General features: G+C 51.3%; 6 protein-coding genes across 6 annotated transcripts; 3 read left to right on the top strand and 3 right to left on the bottom strand.

Annotated features, from left to right (window-relative positions):
* Positions 1–78: 78 nt before the first annotated feature.
* Positions 79–5,011, bottom strand: M431DRAFT_532417 (carbohydrate-binding module family 24 protein; the record flags this gene model as incomplete). The annotated part of the gene is made up of 7 exons (XM_024920860.1): positions 79–1,226; positions 1,275–1,371; positions 1,421–2,169; positions 2,242–2,505; positions 2,566–2,601; positions 2,660–2,942; positions 3,017–5,011. The coding sequence occupies 7 exons, from the start codon at positions 5,009–5,011 to the stop codon at positions 79–81; spliced, it is 4,572 nt and encodes a 1,523-aa protein (XP_024772369.1).
* A 921-nt stretch (positions 5,012–5,932) lies between these two features.
* Positions 5,933–6,763, top strand: M431DRAFT_483820 (hypothetical protein; the record flags this gene model as incomplete). The annotated part of the gene is made up of 1 exon (XM_024916153.1): positions 5,933–6,763. One exon carries the CDS (start codon positions 5,933–5,935, stop codon positions 6,761–6,763), a length of 831 nt encoding a protein of 276 aa, XP_024772368.1.
* Positions 6,764–7,069: 306 nt separating this feature from the next.
* On the top strand, positions 7,070–7,759 carry M431DRAFT_89663 (hypothetical protein; the record flags this gene model as incomplete). The annotated part of the gene is made up of 1 exon (XM_024924046.1): positions 7,070–7,759. One exon carries the CDS (start codon positions 7,070–7,072, stop codon positions 7,757–7,759), a length of 690 nt encoding a protein of 229 aa, XP_024772367.1.
* A 653-nt stretch (positions 7,760–8,412) lies between these two features.
* M431DRAFT_509961 (hypothetical protein) lies at positions 8,413–10,002 on the top strand. Its single transcript, XM_024919390.1, has one exon. It carries the CDS (start codon positions 8,518–8,520, stop codon positions 9,955–9,957), a length of 1,440 nt encoding a protein of 479 aa, XP_024772366.1. The 5' UTR covers positions 8,413–8,517; the 3' UTR covers positions 9,958–10,002.
* Positions 10,003–10,032: 30 nt separating this feature from the next.
* On the bottom strand, positions 10,033–11,863 carry M431DRAFT_509960 (hypothetical protein). The gene is made up of 4 exons (XM_024919389.1): positions 11,783–11,863; positions 11,479–11,701; positions 11,147–11,297; positions 10,033–11,057 (listed from the first exon to the last, which is right to left on the bottom strand). The coding sequence occupies exons 2-4, from the start codon at positions 11,681–11,683 to the stop codon at positions 10,352–10,354; spliced, it is 1,062 nt and encodes a 353-aa protein (XP_024772365.1). The 5' UTR covers positions 11,684–11,701; positions 11,783–11,863; the 3' UTR covers positions 10,033–10,351.
* A 382-nt stretch (positions 11,864–12,245) lies between these two features.
* M431DRAFT_497008 (hypothetical protein) lies at positions 12,246–14,974 on the bottom strand (the record flags this gene model as incomplete). Its single annotated transcript, XM_024917547.1, has 2 exons — positions 12,246–14,820; positions 14,898–14,974. The coding sequence occupies 2 exons, from the start codon at positions 14,972–14,974 to the stop codon at positions 12,246–12,248; spliced, it is 2,652 nt and encodes an 883-aa protein (XP_024772364.1).
* Positions 14,975–16,069: the final 1,095 nt, after the last annotated feature.

Here is a 16,069-nt window from a genome sequence, read left to right as displayed (position 1 = left end):
TTCTCTCAATACGAAGGACGCCATAGCCCTATACCATTCATACAGCACCAGCACCATACAGCACCAACACAATGGCCTTCAAGACCCATTTGAACCTTTGACATATTTTGCTTTGTAGTCGTACGCCGGCGCTCGGCCTCCATAATAAGGATCATATGTGAGCAGAGCAAACCCAGGGTCGGCGGCAGCAATGCCCTTTGGCCAGCATGGATTGGCCGACAGACCGGCATCCGCACTGCTCGGGGGACCCCATGAGGAGATGGTAAACTCGGGGCGAACGTCGACACCAATTTCTGCCATTGTTTGCTCAAAGTTCACCTTTTGGATATTCTGCTTCTTGGACTGAGGCGCCTTCGCCACGCTGTCCATCAAGACCTTATCGGACAAGGCTTTTACCGGAGTACCGAAACATGTGCCCTTCCACATCTGACCGGCCTTTTGATTCTGCGTGTTGGGTACATAGCGAACCAACTGCCCTTTGCTGTTTGATCCGCTGTTTATATAGGCTGGGTCCGTCTCGCCCAGAAGATATGCTGGCGGGTACTCGTCTCTGTCGCAGTTCTGCCATGTGCGTCCGGGAGCATTTCGATCTTGCCAGCCCTCTCCGGCGTGCTGACTCGACCAAACCGACGTCGCCCGGGCGTCGAGACGATGTTTTGTCGCCGCAGCTTCTTGCGGGCATGTGAGTGTTGCCCACTGGGGGTTGACTCGGATGGCTGAGCTGTAATGGTAACACGCCTGCGACCAAGCAGCATCGCAAGCCTTGGCCACTTGCGTCGGCTTCGCATTGGCCGCGTAGTCGAGCGAGGTGACAACGATCTCGGTGGTCTTCGTCTTGTCGCCGACACAGGATTGTATGCGCAGCGTGTTCTTCCCCTGGCCAAGACGCTGGGTCTGCTTGGAGGGCGGAACCTTGCATTGCTTCTTGGCCGGCGTGCCTTTTCCACTGCCACCAGTGTTGGGCCGAGGCTTTCCTCTATCTGTCGGATTGCCGTCGTCACCTTTCTTGCCGCTTCCTTTGGGGATGTTTTTCGGTGGTTTGAAACTCGAAACACCCCCTGCAACCTGGCTAAGAGTGTCAAAGATATTCTTGATGTCGTCTGGCACCAGTCCAGAGCCACCACATGGACTCAACCACCATTCAAAGGCACCTCCAGGGTCCTCGCCTTCTGGATATATGTAATTCACCATCTCGGTCGCGGTTAGAGCCATATCTAAGACAAAAACTGGTCAGAAAAGTGATCTGTGGAAACAAAGTGTGGCGAGATACGTACCTAAGCCGGCATCGAGAGGCTTCCCAACTCCAGGGATGAATTCCAAGCCAACCTCAAGCACAAGCTTAAGAGAAGACATGAGAATGTAGCACCCAATCTAAATTTGTTAGAAGTATTCGGCTCAAATGTCCATTCAGCAAACGTACCTGAGCAATAATTGGCAGCGCATCCAAGACAAAGTCTGCAATCTCATTGATGAGCATATTGTCGCAGAGACATTGTCCCGGCGCAACTTCGTAACTGGCTCCCGGATACTTTTCCCACGGAATCTCTTTGTCGACCGGAAAGTTGCCAATACAGCCATAGTTGCTTGTCCGGCCTTCTTTTTCCGCATCGTCGAGTGCCGCCTGACATACCGGCTTGCACTGGTTCACACTGACGTCTCTGTACTGGGGATCCTTGAAGAGCAGGCAGTGTTGAGCGTTTTGCCACCTCGCATCCGTATAGTTGAAGTAACCCGTGTCGGGCTCCTCTTCGCCCTCATCTTCTTTGGGGATGTCCGTGCAGATATCTTGTGGACAATAGCCGTATTTGCAGCTGAACTTGCAGAGTCGGTTTAAATCTACATCCCATGGGTCCCAGGCCATAACCTCCAACTCTGATGCCGATGGAAGGTTAGTTGTCATTCCCTGTGTGACGCAGGTACAGAGAGATTCCGGACAGAATCCGTGGCCACATGAGAATTCGCAGAGATCTCCGGAGTTGATGCTGTTGTCTTCTCCGGAGACGCAGCCATTGTCGCCGGGCTTTGGTGTGACTGGTGGAGCGTCCAGGTCATCTGTTGTGAAAGATTGCAAATCTACGGCCCAGTCTATGCTTCCGGCAAAGTTCAATCCTTTCCATTCATTACGTCTTGTGTCCTTTGTTGCTGTTGTCATATAGCTGACATAGTCTCCTGCGCAATAACATCAGTCTCAGGCTCGACTCAACTCGGCTTCCGAAAAAACAAGGAGGCTACTCAACATACCTTTATAGAGCATTATGTCCGAGTCAGAAGAATTATCACGGAACGTTTGAGCACCGTCACCCTTCTTGATGATCTCGTTGATTTCAGCATAGGCAACATAACCAGGTGCCTTAGTGCATCGCCCAGGCTTCGCATCTGACTGGAGTCTGGTTCCGGTGAAGTCGCACATTGGCCCCCAGCATCCATCTGTAGCCATGTGAAAGGATCTCCCATAACTGGCTTCACCGACGAAAATCTTGTTGTTTGCTGCGCCAGCCTTTGTAACTATAGCCTCATGTTACTTAAGTTTGATTTAGCCGAGCAGGACAAGACGGGTAGGCTTACGCATTGCAAGAGAGTTTCTAGTCTCGGTTATGTTGACTATTGTTGTCATATTTAGCAAAACATGAGGGCATCATTCATGGATATGGGCTCTCACCATGACTGCGAATGCATTTACCCGACGGGCACATGTCAAACGCATTTGCGTTCCCGTAATCCCATTGGCCGTGTAGGTCATAAGTCATATACACAATGTAGTCGATGACCGCACTGATTCTGTCAATGGGGAAGGCCTTGAGGTACCAGTATGAAGCCGGTGCTGCAATTGACACAGATTTCCCTGAGCCTAGTTTCTGCTTCAGCAATGTGAGAAAGCTAAGATAGTCAGCTCCATCATTCTTTTGACCAATTGGTTGGCCGCCGACGAGAATATCCGGTGCCTAACATGAGGAATTGGTCAGAGACTGAGTGTAAATGACGATACAATAGCTGAAAGACATAAGACAATACTCACACCGGGGTATTCCCAGTCAATATCGATACCATCTATGCCTTCATCCTTGACAAATTGAGCAAGATTCGTAGTAAACGCATTCTTGTTTGTGATGATGGCTTGTCGGATAATATTGTAGGTTGCTGCTTCGGTCGAGTATGCCCAACCACCAATGGACACAATCTTCTTGACATTGGGCAGCTTCTTAAAATCCGCCCACTGGCCTTTGGTGTCGTTGATTTTGAGCTTCCATGTACTCGAGTCGATTGTGGCGAAGCCCCAATGAATATGCGTGTAAGTGCCATCAGTGTTTGCATTTTTGGCCTTTAGCCAGAGGCAATCTCTATCCAGGCCAAATGCCTCGTAATATCCAATCCGTTGAAATGTTGCAGGAGGACCTGAATTCGATTTGATCTTGTTACCGCAGTTTGAGACACAAGTGTTCTGGTAGCCAGGCTCTTTGGTTCCTGGACCACCCCCTGAAGGGGCATGTACGTCGCAATGCGCAGGGAAAACACCGCAAAAGCCCCAATTGCTGCAGCAAGCCTTTAGGGGACAAGGATTGAGATCTGCCAACGAGGTGGTGTTGTCTGCTGGGAGTTTTGTCCCAGCAACCAAGGGGCCACATTCTGCTCCGGCCTGAGGAGGCGGAATTGGCGCCCTGCCAGTGCTCAGACACATGTTGTAGCCGACAAGCATGTCTTTGCACGCGGTCCAAGCCCAAGTTTTGCCTTTATTGAAGCTTTCAATTTCAGCAGTCGTGATGTTGTTCACCTTGGCTAGAGCGTCACACGAGTCTCCGTTCACAATGAGGTGTGTTGCGCAAGTGCCATCAGGGTTTGGCTTAGGCTTTGGAGGCACGAACGGGGTGCCGGATGAGCAGCATACGTAATCTCCCGGTTGAAGAGTAGAGCAAAGAGTAGGTGAAGGGTTGTACTTTGTAAAATCAGCAGGCGATATGCCACATCGAGAAGCCAGTGCCCCACAGCTGTCTCCAGGGACGACTTGTATATAACGACAAGTCGCTCGTTCGTCCAACATGTTGCGTGCATGCTTGTCTCTTTGGGAAATCCAAGACGCTGCTCTGGAGGTCAATGAGCTTTTTCCACTGTTGAAAGTGCTGTTGGAACCGCCAATGTCCAACACCTTGACGCCAGCAAGGTTGCCTGCCGTAATGAGGTCTCCTTTTGAAGCGCAAACGCCATTGCTCCAGCTTAAGGCTGTCTTCTGAACAGCCGCAAGATCACCAGTCGTGTCAACCGAGACACCAAAGGTTCTAGTTGATAGACGGCCGCTGCCACAAAGCTGGGCAACTAGGTGGTTGGAGATGGAGTTGCTGTCCTGCACATTCGCAGCCAGGCTTTTCAAGGCAGAACTCACAGTCGGCTTCCCAAGGCCGGGGCCGATGTAGACGCTTGCGACGGTTTCCTTGTGATAGGCAAAAAGAAAGTTTTCGTCGCAATTGTCTTTGGCTTCAAAGTATTCGCTCATGCTCTCCAAGAGGCTAGCAATTTCACGGCCGTTTCCTTTGCCGCTGCTGCTCTTGGCAAGCACAAGCTTGTCGTCGACTTGGAAACCAGCAATTGCACATGCTGGTGAGTTTTTGAGACTTCCACCTCGAAACAGATTTTTGCCTTTCTTCGGATTCTGTATCGAGGATATAGTGCTCTTAAAGGAAGACTCTTGAGAACCAAGCGTGCAGCTTCGTATCAAGATATTGGATTTTGGGTCATCGAGTGGTTGTGTAATAGAGAATTGCAGCAGCATGGGCTCATTGCAACGCTTCAGACGGTCCACAGACAAATATGGTGTCCAAGTGTGTGTATTTGCAAGATCAATACACGGGAGAGGGCAATCATATCGTTCAGGGTAGTATGTATTGATGTCTCCAATAGGCGAAGGGTCATCTTCATTGACAGGCTCCACGGCTTGAGAACCATCGATATTGATGGCGGAACGCACAAAGCCAGTCCCCCAAAGGATGAAGACGACAGCAGACCTCTTGGTCAGCCACATCTTGGATTGGGTGAACTTGAAGGAGATCTATGAGATGAAGTTCAAGATCTTGTTACGCCTTGAATAAACTACAGTCTTGGCCATGGATACGTATGGTCTTTAAACTACTATTCTGTATCACAGAGTTTGAGGATGTTTAGAAAGCAGACACATCAAATTGTTCAAGCCATACACAGCAGTAACGGCATGCCAAGAGCATCCTCCATCCCCAGACTCCGCCAATGCTACATGACACGGTGAAATAGACTTGTTCATAAGTCACGTCCGAAAGGATTCGAGGGATCAAATATTTGGGATTCTGATTCAACCCAAACCCGGGTAAATTCACAAGATACCAAAGATAGACACTTGCGACTGGCGATTGAGTTCGGAATGTCGGTATGTGTCCATGTATGCGGTTGCAGTTAAAAATCCCTGAGCCAAGCTACAGGCATCGCCCAGCCAACACCCCGGTCAAAAACCCAAACCGTGACACTTTCATTGGCAATAGTTGGAATGAGATCCGTTCTTGGCAGCCAACCAACAGTGGAAAACGAGTGGTGTGCTTCATCCTTCGATTGGTCCCCCAATATTGGAGGTAATTGTTACCCAGTCCCCCCTATTCGGTACGAAGGATTCTGCTATTTTGTAGATTTCCCCATCTATGGGGGCGAAAAAAAATCCCACAGGATCGAGTTGTACATGCATTGTAAACATCTATAACCGTCTAAATTAAGCTATTAAGCTTGTAATCAGAGTTGTTTTCAATATCTCGCTAACCCCTCTTTTTGTTTCGCTGTAGCTCAATTCAACGATCTTTGCATCGGCCCTTTACCCTCTTTCTCCTCTTTCTCATGATCCTTCTTCTCATCCTCCTTCTCCTCTCACCATCATCATCACCACCACCATTTCAATCTCTCTTTCAGCCTCAGCAAGCTGAAGATGCCGTCTCTTTCCGAAATTAGCTACAATCGCGATGAATGCATTTCCGCAGTCCGCGAGTATTACAACTTCCTAGTTAGGATGTATCTCGACGAAGCGGAGGTCGTTGAACCACCACCAGGAGGATGGCCGAGCATTACGACCGCAACGATGGCACCCTTGGGCAAGACGGATGAAGTGGTCTCGCTACTCCGCCATCTACCATACATACGAGAAAAAAAGGACGACATGTACAATGTTCAAACAGCAGCGTGGTGCTACTTCACCAATTGGGAGGCTGATGCCAGTTTAATCAGCCACGACAGAGCTTATGTTGAGAGCGTCAAGATCAGTACCGAAAGCGCCTCTCTATATGAAATCTTGCCCCCTCACGTCGTGAGCATCACAAAAAGCCCACGAGACTGGACAACCCTCTTGATTGACACGGAGCTCGGTATCGGTCTTTGGTACGAATGCCCCGGGGAGGTCAGGGATTGGCCTCTGCGAGAGAAGGTATTGGACGACCCATACGACTATGAAGAGGATGAGGAGCAGGCTGAATGGCGCGGGGAGTGTGGTGCATGGTCCATCCCGGATTTCTTCGAGGTCCTGAAGGATCAGTTTCGCGAACTTAAATTCGTTCCCAAAAGCCCTCGTGCAGTGGTGGATGTGTATATCTCAGAGGGCGTGGCTTTCCCAGACATGATAGAGATGTTGCAGGGGATCTACAGAGAGCATGGGTGGCCGGACATGGACAAGTACCGCAAGAAGGATTGCCTAAAAGCCGTGCAAAAGGCCTTGAAGGAGCGTTACCCTCGTCTTGCGGATTCTGAATGGGTCGAGGAGGAATGAAATGGTTTGCTTGGCGCCAAGCGGGCTCCAGTTGTTAGTTGCGTGGTGTAACTGTAACCCATGGGGGGCTGCAGTAGCTGCACGCAACTACGCTGAGCCAACATATAACGAAATTGAATGGAGGCTAAACAAATCAAGGTAATTTCTTATTAATAGTATCTAAATAGGAGATACATACTTAATACACAGAGTGAAATGCCGTTGTCCGTGGCAGCTGCCTGAAGCCACTCCATCCCCATCCTCAAAGTTCGAGCTCAACTATCAATTCATCTCCTCGTCTTTACAAAGTCGAGCGCAAAGAAAAACATGAAGCCAACGACTGCAGCAATCTTTCTTTATGCGAGCGTCTCCTTGGCCGCCTTGCAAGATACAATCTTGCCATCCAAGCCGCCCACCATCACAAGTGAGCCATGGCAGTGTACCACTGAGATTCTCCCGCAATACTTTGACCCTCCAAAGCCCACCGGAGCCCTCTTGACTGCCATTCAATCATACGGCGACGTGTTGCAAAAAGACTGCAAGCCTACTCAAACAGACATCTACGGCTTGCCAGAATGCACGTTTCCCGCGTCCTCGCTCTGGTGCCGCTTTTCCACCGCTGCTCCCTCGTCTCTCCTGTCGAGCTATTCGTCCTACGGCAGCGCGGCGTCATCTTGGTGGTCTGCAAAAAGCTCGGCTGCTGTGTCTCTCGCCCGAAGCTGCCCTATCGGATGGTACAGAGCCATGTATGATACGCCTGGAGGACCGGGGTGGCTCAACAGCACTTTGGTGTTTGCTGGCTGTTATGAGGAAGCGCACCCTACGACTGGTTCTTCGACTAAAGCGACTGCTACGGCGACGACCGGCTCTAAAGCGATTTCGAGTGGCCCTCAGCAGACGGCAACGAGCACAAGCACAAGCAAGTCGAATAGTGTTGTTGGCCGAGCGGAGCATGTTGAGATGTGGGTGGTTGCTGGTACTGGATTGGCTGTTACCACAGTGAACTCGATGTTGTAAGATATATCATGACATTGGAGAAGACTGAACTTTGTAGAATGTCTGCTTTCAATACACTATGTAATACATATCTTTCTTAGACGCGAACTTGTGCAATGCGTCGTGTATCTCATGATGGGCAGGCCTTGTAATACATGTAAGCAAATTATCATGTTGCTAGGTACTCTAGGTTAGCCATCTTCTGACTCGAAATATATGTAGGTTTTCAAATCTGAGCGACGAGGGTGACTTAGATAGTAAAAATCAATAACGAATAAAGTACTTTTGCTTGAAACAACATCATGTCTCTATTCAAGTGAATAATTTTCTTGATGGTCAGTCAGTCAGTTATGCTCAGTTCCAATTACAGACCTGGCTCTAAAGAGAACTTTGTAATATTAGCGATTAAGCCGATATCAATCGAAAGGCCCTAACAAGACGGGAGCTAAAAAAGCTGTCAAAAGCCGAGAGGGGAAGGCGGTGTATAATGTTGCCAAATCAGGGTATGTCGGCACATAAAATTACCTGAAGCACTTAGCCCGGAGTCTATCCAACTGACATCATCCGAGCTCGGCATGTTCTCATACCACTATAAAATGCTATAAATGCCGTAGAGATGCCACCCGGCTGACCGAAAAAGATTCGGGCCCCAGGGAGTGAGAAGTGGCCAAGGGACGGGCTGTCCGGTATAGAAACAAGAAGAATACAGCAGTATTGATAACAGCATTGACACATTGGATATTACAACGCATATTTCTCACCATCAAAATATATATAGCATGGGCTCGACTCTTAGCGCCGCCAGCTCCGTGCCGGCAAAGCAGCACTTCCACGTCAAGAAAATCAAGAAGATCAAGAAGATCGCCGTCATAGGCGCCGGACCGGCCGGTCTGACCGCCGCCCGCTACCTCCAGGCCCAGGGCGCATTCGACTCCATCACCGTCTTCGAGCAGCAGCACCAAGTCGGCGGCGTCTGGCTCTACAGCAGCCTGCCCCCCAAGGACGTGCCCGTGCCGCAGCAGGATCCGTTCTGGGGCCCGGAGCCGTCCATCTGGCCCGAGGGGGCTCCGGCGCCGGTGTTTCCGTCGCCCATGTATGAGCGGCTGCACGCGAATATCCCGGGGTGCTTGATGCGGTTCCACGATAGGGAGTTTCCGAGCGATGCTTGGGTGTTTCCTAGGAGGGAGGAGATTCAAGATTATCTTGTCCGGTATGCTGAGGATTTGAGGCATCTAATCAAGTTCTGTCATGAGGTGAGGCGGATCGACTTGGAAACCAAGGATGGTAGAGATCAATGGCATCTGGAAGCAGTGTCGACGTTGAATGACGGCGAGGTTGTTCGCGAGACGTATGACGCCGTTGTCGTTGCAAACGGACACTACTCTGTGCCCTTCATACCGGCCATCAAGAAGATCGAAGACTTCAAAAAGGCCCACCCCTCGATCATCACTCATTCAAAGCAATATCGGACGAACGACATCTTCAAAGGGAAGAAAGTCGTCGTCGTCGGCAATGGGCCCTCAGGCCTCGACGTTGCACTCCAGATCAACGAAGTCGCCGGCAAGACTCTCTTGTCAGTAAGACACGCAACGTCGCCCGACAAGCTCGCCCACATCGGATGCGACGAGGTCCCCGAAATTGTTGAATTCCTGCCAGACCAGCGCGGAGTTCTTTTCAAAGACGGAAGCGTAGAAAAAGACATAGATCACATCGTTTTTTGCACGGGCTTCTTGTTCGGCTATCCTTTCCTCCCGAACCTCAACCACAAGATTATCACGTCTGGGCGGGGCGTCCACGGGCTGTACCAGCACACGTTCCTTATCCAGCACCCGACGATAGTCTTCCCGGCGCTCAACATGAGATCTGTTCCGTGGCCATTGGCGGAATCGCAAGCTGCGGCTTTCTCGGCGGTGTGGTCCAATGCGCTAGAGTTGCCCCCGGACGAAGAAATGCTGCGGTGGAGTAAAGAGCTGGAAGAGAGACAGGGAGAAGCGCTACACCAGTATCCAGAGCTAGGAGATGACGGCAAGCATATCAATGAGTTTTATGAGTGGATAAAGAAGGCAAAACACGTTGGCAAGGAGCCGCCGCGATGGAGTGGCGAGCTTTTCTGGCAGAGGTCCATTGCTATGGAGGCCAAGATCAAGTTTGAAGACGAGGGATGTAAAGCCAAGACGCTGGCCGAGCTTGGCTTTCACTATGAGCCGGGAAAGGAGTAAGTAGAAGAAAAAGATAATTAGACATAAGAGAGAGGTAAAAGGTTGGATATTAAAAGACATAAATAAAGAATTTTGATTCATGTAAAAAGCTCGTCCTTTGTACCTAGTAAAACATCATTGACACTCACACTCTTTCGGGTACTTGATACAGCATGCACGGTCTATTAACGTTGGGAGGGAAATAAATGGCCAAAAATCATCAAAACGGTGATGATTCGTATAAATCACATTTTTTAAAGACACACGCTGTTAATAGTCAAATCTCTTTTCGTTCTTTTCATTCAAAGAGCTCAACCTTCCAGAAGCCGTTACGCCTCGATATGAAACCATGATATAACCCTCCTCCGAAAAACCAAAGTTTTAGACTTGCTGCACACCCAGAAAGTCAGAGAATTTATGCCTCCTGCTTCTTCTGAGCCTCCTGAGCGAAGACCTTCGCGTAGGGGTTCAGGCGCAGAAGAACCTGCTTGTTGCGCAGGGGGTTCTTCTTCTGGACGGCAGATCGTCGGGTCACAGCATCGCCCTTGGGGGCGTTGAGGGAGCTCTGGATTTCGCTGCTGTTGATCAGACGAGTAAGGTCGGCCTGGGAAACAACGTTGGAAGGCAGGAGGAAGTCCTTCTTGTGGGTAGAGGCAGTGGTGGTGGTGCCGTAGATCTCGTCAAGAGCCTTGAAGGCGGCAGAGGTCCAGATGACGAATCGGCCGAGGTGACCACCAGGGGCGAGCTGGAGGAGGTTGAGGGCAGAGACGGGAGAGGTCTCAACACCGGGGATGTTGCGGAAACCCTTGACGAGCTCCTTGCCATCGACCTCGGGGTTGTAGACAACCAGAGGACCACGGCGCTGGCGGTGGCGGCGGCCACGGAGCTTGCCCTTACCGGCGCGGAGCTTCTTGGAGCCCTTGACCTTCTCGAGCTCGGCACCGGCGCCAACAGCCTTGAGGAGGGCGATGGCGGCAGCAGTGCGGGCGACGGAGCTGCCCTCAACGAGAGCAGAGTCGATAACCAGGGGAACCTCAGGGATGGTCATGACCTGGTGACCACGGGCGAGTAGGAGAGGAGCGGCGGCAGAGGCAGCCAGGGCGGAGCAGGTAGCATATCGCCTAAAAGTTTTTTCCATGTTAGTTATTCCGTACCTCCCCGAAATAGCAAGATACTGGGAACTTTTCCCAGAAAACAAGAATTGACTGACTTCTGGCCCTGGTTGACCTTGACGTGCCACTTGCGCCAGATCTTGGTAGGGGCGAACATGCGACCAGATCGGCACATGTTACCAAAGGCGGCCTGACCAGCACGGTGGGTACCGGAACCAGAGACACGGGGGATACGGGCAACAGCACGACCTAAACAATTCAAATCCGGTCAGTCACAGTCCATCCTGATTTTTCCCATGGTGTTGAGAAAGAGCATTTCAACATAGTCGGACGAGAGAGAGAAAGGAAAAAATTTTCCCCAATCCTCCACCAATCCTCCCATCTCGACTGCCATCTCAAATTCTTCCCACGGCCACCGCATAAAACTCACCAGTTCCCCAAGACTCGGCAGAGGTCTGGTGACCAGCCTTCTCGCTGACGGCATAAGGCTGGCGCTTGTTCTTGGCCATGCCAGTGTGAACCTGCTTCACGATATCCGGTCGGATAGGGCTGGCGAAGACGGCAGGAATGGTGTGGGTAGCTCCAGAGGGAGCACCATCCTTTCCGATGATCGTAACGGTAGGTCTGGAGGCCATTGTGACGAGAATTGAGACCTAATGGAGGGGATGAGCGTTAGCAATTTCGAAAGAGAGGCCGAATGTGTTTCCAGGGTCAGGCGTAAAAGCGTAACATACCGTGGTCGTCGGGGCGTCGAATTTGGCGATGGGGATGGAAAGTTTCTGGCGGACCCGCGATAAATTTCACCTGAATTTTCCTTCCAAGGAATTTTGGTGGGCGGAGACCCTAAGTGGTGGGGTACGTACCTTAGCGAGTTGAATTGTGCTTCACGTGACTCTATCCCTGACATCAAAAGTCCAAGTGGGACCTGGTCTATGCCTTATTGGGGATGTGCGTCGGCTTAGTAAGGCTCAGAGACGCTGCTACAGTTATGTCGTCACAGGCTTCACGTCAAAGAGTTGCAAGCTTCAGTATCCAAGCCAAGATTTATTTTAATCTATGGTCATCATATCATGTCGTTATCCTGTTCGGTGCTACTCTATACATGGCATCTTCGTAATATGAATCTCGCTATGCATGTCTAGGTGCATCAAGTACCCAAAAAAGAACAAGAAAAAGAAAGGAGTTTTGTCTGTCCGTTTATTCCCATCTCCTCCACTCCCTACTCAGCTTCTCAATCTGTTCATCCGTCCATGCGGGATTGCGTTTATCTTTGACGAGATTGACAAACTTGTTGTGTACATCCTTCTCAATCTTCAATCTCTCTCGAACTTTCTCCTCAAGATATTGGGGGTCCTTATTCCTGCAGGCCCTCTTGAAAACTTCTCTCATCCTAGGAGAGTAGAGCTGGCAAGTTGCAACAGGCAGCTTCGCGGGCTTCTGGTAAAAGTTTTGAGCAATCACATTGTCCTCCGTGCGCTGAGGCCGAACTACATCTTCGTAGCATTCCCCACACACGGTGAAATCTGGTAGATACTCCATGACGTACCAGTATCCATCGCTCACTCGGCGGTCTTCGCGACACTCATCCAGAGTGCTCAGCCGTGTAAGCATCATGGACAGATCGCCAATATCTGGCTTTCGGTTGGTCACATAGCCCTTATCGGACGTGGTTTCAAACGCGTCAAAGAAGAGTACAAACTGCTTTCTTTGGGGTGTGAAGTGAAGAGAGCACACGTTTCGTGTGGGCTCGCCTCGAGAATCAAGCGGGATGAAAACGCCCGTGAGGTTTGGAAACAGGGTCTCCACCGTCTTCGCGCATTGGTAGCATACCGCAAACTCGGGTACTGGCCGCCTCGTGTAGGGGTCTTTGACAGAATACCAGACCCGTGTTACCTTTCGTTCCAGAGGGCACGGATAATCGCGAGACTCCATCATGACCTTTGCCAGAGCATGAAACAATTGCAGGTCTGGCACTTTGTGTTTCAGCGTGAGTAGCCAGGCGATCCGATACCATGGGGATGAGCCGAAATCGCATGCAATCGGGGTACTAGTCGACCGCAACACTGGGTGAAAGTGAGTTCGAAACTGGGTTTCTGCAAACACGGTACCGTAGCAATCAGGGCAGATGTTGAAATCCGTCCGGGGAAGCGTAAGCCAATCCATCTTGCCTGCCACCGCCACCGTGCGCTTGCATTCTGGTATCCTTGGAAGATCAGATTGTCCTTCATGATCTTTCGACTCAGAATAACGCCGGTATGACCCAACTGTTTGGTCCGGACGTACCCCAGATTTGGTAGGGTCAAAGGGGGGAGGCTGCCAAGGCTTCGTCACCACAGATGGCTCTTTGGGGGTCGGTGATCTAATAGACTTGTCATCCGGTGCGATAAGCTCGTCGTCAACTTGAGGGATGGGTGGCATCAAGACGGATGACGCGCTGATCGTTTGTGACTGCCGCATATCATCGCCCTCTGCGGATGTCTCTGGCCAAGCAACGATGGCATCATCATCATCCGGATAAGGAAGATAAATCGTCGGGGGAGTACGATTCTCTAGTGTAGTCTTGTCGCGGCTGATTGGAAAGGTAGTGGAAACCCGACGGTTCGGTGCCCAGTCCTCTGGCGGCTCGGCTGGCGCTATGGGCATGGTAGGAACTCTCGACGGAGAGCGAGAGTTTTGGCCGCTTGTATCGCCTCTGCGCGACGATGCAATAGACGCGCGGTCGTCGTCAATGATGACGGGGTTTTCTCTCCTATAAGACGAACTGAAGGCTGCATCCCGCGGAGAATTCTGGTCCTTAAGCTTGGATGGGGACGGAGCTCTCAAGTTTTCGACGGGGGTTGGCTTGTAGGCCGCATACGCCCCTTCTCTCAAGTCATCCGGTGGTGGTCGATTACCATCTAGAGGCCGAGGTCCATTGACGCGATCGTTCGAGGTAGGTCTTCGGAATGGTTCGAAGCTTGAGTTTGGCCTCTCTGCCGACACTGTCGCGCTTCGTCTATGGTACTTGTCGTCGTCCCGCCTCTTGTCATTTGAATCTCCCAGACTGACGCTACTCTGGGTGGGCGGCTGGCCATATCCATGATATGTCTTATCTCGACCACTCGATCCATGCTTTGTTACCTGCGGTGAAAGATAGTCCTCCCCATACTTGCGATACGACTGAGAGAACTCTGGGCGGACGCCACTGGCAGCAGATTTGCTCCGGTGGTGACTTGGTACCCGGTCCTCGTCTATATCTGTCTCCAGCCGAGGCAAATCTTGCCTACTCTTACGTCGCTCTAGCCTTGGGGCAGCGTCGTCAAGGCGATCGGAGTCTTTCTTTTCAGGTTCGTTCGTTCTTCGAGTATATGCCTCAGGCGAAGGAGACGCGGATGCCTTCTTTCTCTCCTTCTTCTTTTCCTTCTCCTGGCGAAGCTTATCTCTGGATGCGCTGTCATCAGACACTCTCTCTGAAGTGCTCGGCTTGACCGATCCTGGTACAATAACAAAGCGACGTTCAGGATTGTACTCATGGACTTCTAGCATGAGTGGCTGCTGGTCAACTTCTCCTCTTGATTGGGGCTCTTCGTCCAAGACAGGCTCGACGCGGCCGCCGAATTCCTTCGCGATTGACTCAGCTTCATCCTCGACAGTGGGCGGAGGCAGCAGTGAGCGACGCCGATAGGGAATGTCGTCGTAGTATCGAGGTGCTACACGAGACACAGGTGGCTCAGTCGACTCGTATGTCGACTCGTATAGGCGCCCAGGGCGAGTCGAAGAATCGACGGATGCTCTGTGTGGATTAACATGGTCATTATTAGTCTCCAAATGAGGTGCAGGAAGGCAGCCATGGATCAGCGCAGCACGTACGAATGGCCATGCTTTGCTCTAGACGTGGTGAAGAACCCCGTCTGGAGCAGTTCATGTATGTCGAGGGAGTTGCTCATTTTGACCTGTCGCTAGATGTTATATCCCAGATCCCCAGGTGAAGAGGCCAGCGACAGGCTCTGTTGGATGCCAGGCCAGGGCGTGAATGCGACGCGCCGAAATTGGTCGGCCAGAGGCCCAATGTGAGTAGCGTCGCAGGGCCCACGATGGAGCTTGGACAGGAGCACGTATCGAGATCCAATGATGAGGTAGAGGTCCGCAGGCCAAGCTGGTAAAAACCCACAGCAGCGTGCCTCTGGAGAGTAAACAGCAAATCTTGGTGCAAGACGAGGGTCAGGATGGTTTGGCAGAAAACCCACCAGACGTCAGCGGTGCTGTGCTTTAAGACGATCCGAGCTGGAGGCCATCAAATGACATCGTGGTGGGGTCTGGGCTGTTTTATTCTAGCGGCCTAGCGGCCCGCTTTGAGGGGTCCCGAGTGCTATAACTGCCTGCTGGGTACCTGTAAGTACCTGAGCCTTGCACCTTGTTGCCACTCGTGCCCAACCCTTACCCTACCAAACAATTCGAGATGCCTAAATGGCCATCAATCAACGCCGCTTCGGATGCGTCCGTGTATATCTGACAGGGCTGTGCATGGGGGTTAATGAGAGTTTCGCTGGATGCGGAGAACTAGAACTTGGTCCCGTGTCTGGTGCCTGTCAAGGCTCGAGCTGTGGCCGATTGAGTTGGCTCGCCTGCTACAACTAACAGCTGTGAAACTGAGACCAGCATTGCCCAGATTGTTGATGTGCCCCCATTCTTGGACCACCACATCCTTATGCGCCAAGCTGGCCACACTGTGATTCGACGAATCATGCAGCTTGCCCTAGTTCGTCTCTTGGAGTGCTAATTGTGAACACCGCGGGCTCTGGTGGCCTCTATCTTGTGTGTCAATACTTCCCCGCCCGACATTCTATTCGCCGATGCCCTGTGAGGTGACGTACAGGGTAAAGGGTAACTTTGGTTTTGCGGTGCAAGCGGTGATCAGCATCGAAGTTGTGTCTCTGGCCATCTGACACATTGCCAGGTTTGTCTGGATGTATTCTGCCATCAAAACCTGCTGTCTACTGCGGCGAGAAGCTTGCTTGTGTTGTGCTGTGGCGAGGCCGCCG

This window comes from Trichoderma harzianum (assembly GCF_003025095.1).
Source record: "Trichoderma harzianum CBS 226.95 unplaced genomic scaffold M431scaffold_9, whole genome shotgun sequence".
NCBI classification, from domain to species: Eukaryota; Fungi; Ascomycota; class Sordariomycetes; order Hypocreales; family Hypocreaceae; genus Trichoderma; species Trichoderma harzianum.
Note: the sequence above shows the minus strand (reverse complement) of the source record. Positions and strands in the feature narration are given on the sequence as shown.

Coding starts and splice junctions, on each gene's coding strand:
- M431DRAFT_509961 (XM_024919390.1), top strand. CDS start 8,518: ATGGGCTCGACTCTTAGCGCCGCCAGCTCCGTGCCGGCAAAGCAGCAC.
- M431DRAFT_509960 (XM_024919389.1), bottom strand. CDS start 11,683: ATGGCCTCCAGACCTACCGTTACGATCATCGGAAAGGATGGTGCTCCC. Junction 11,298..11,478: donor TGCCGAGTCTTGGGGAACTG/GTGAGTTTTATG, acceptor TGAATTGTTTAG/GTCGTGCTGTTGCCCGTATC. Junction 11,058..11,146: donor AAGGTCAACCAGGGCCAGAA/GTCAGTCAATTC, acceptor AAAAACTTTTAG/GCGATATGCTACCTGCTCCG.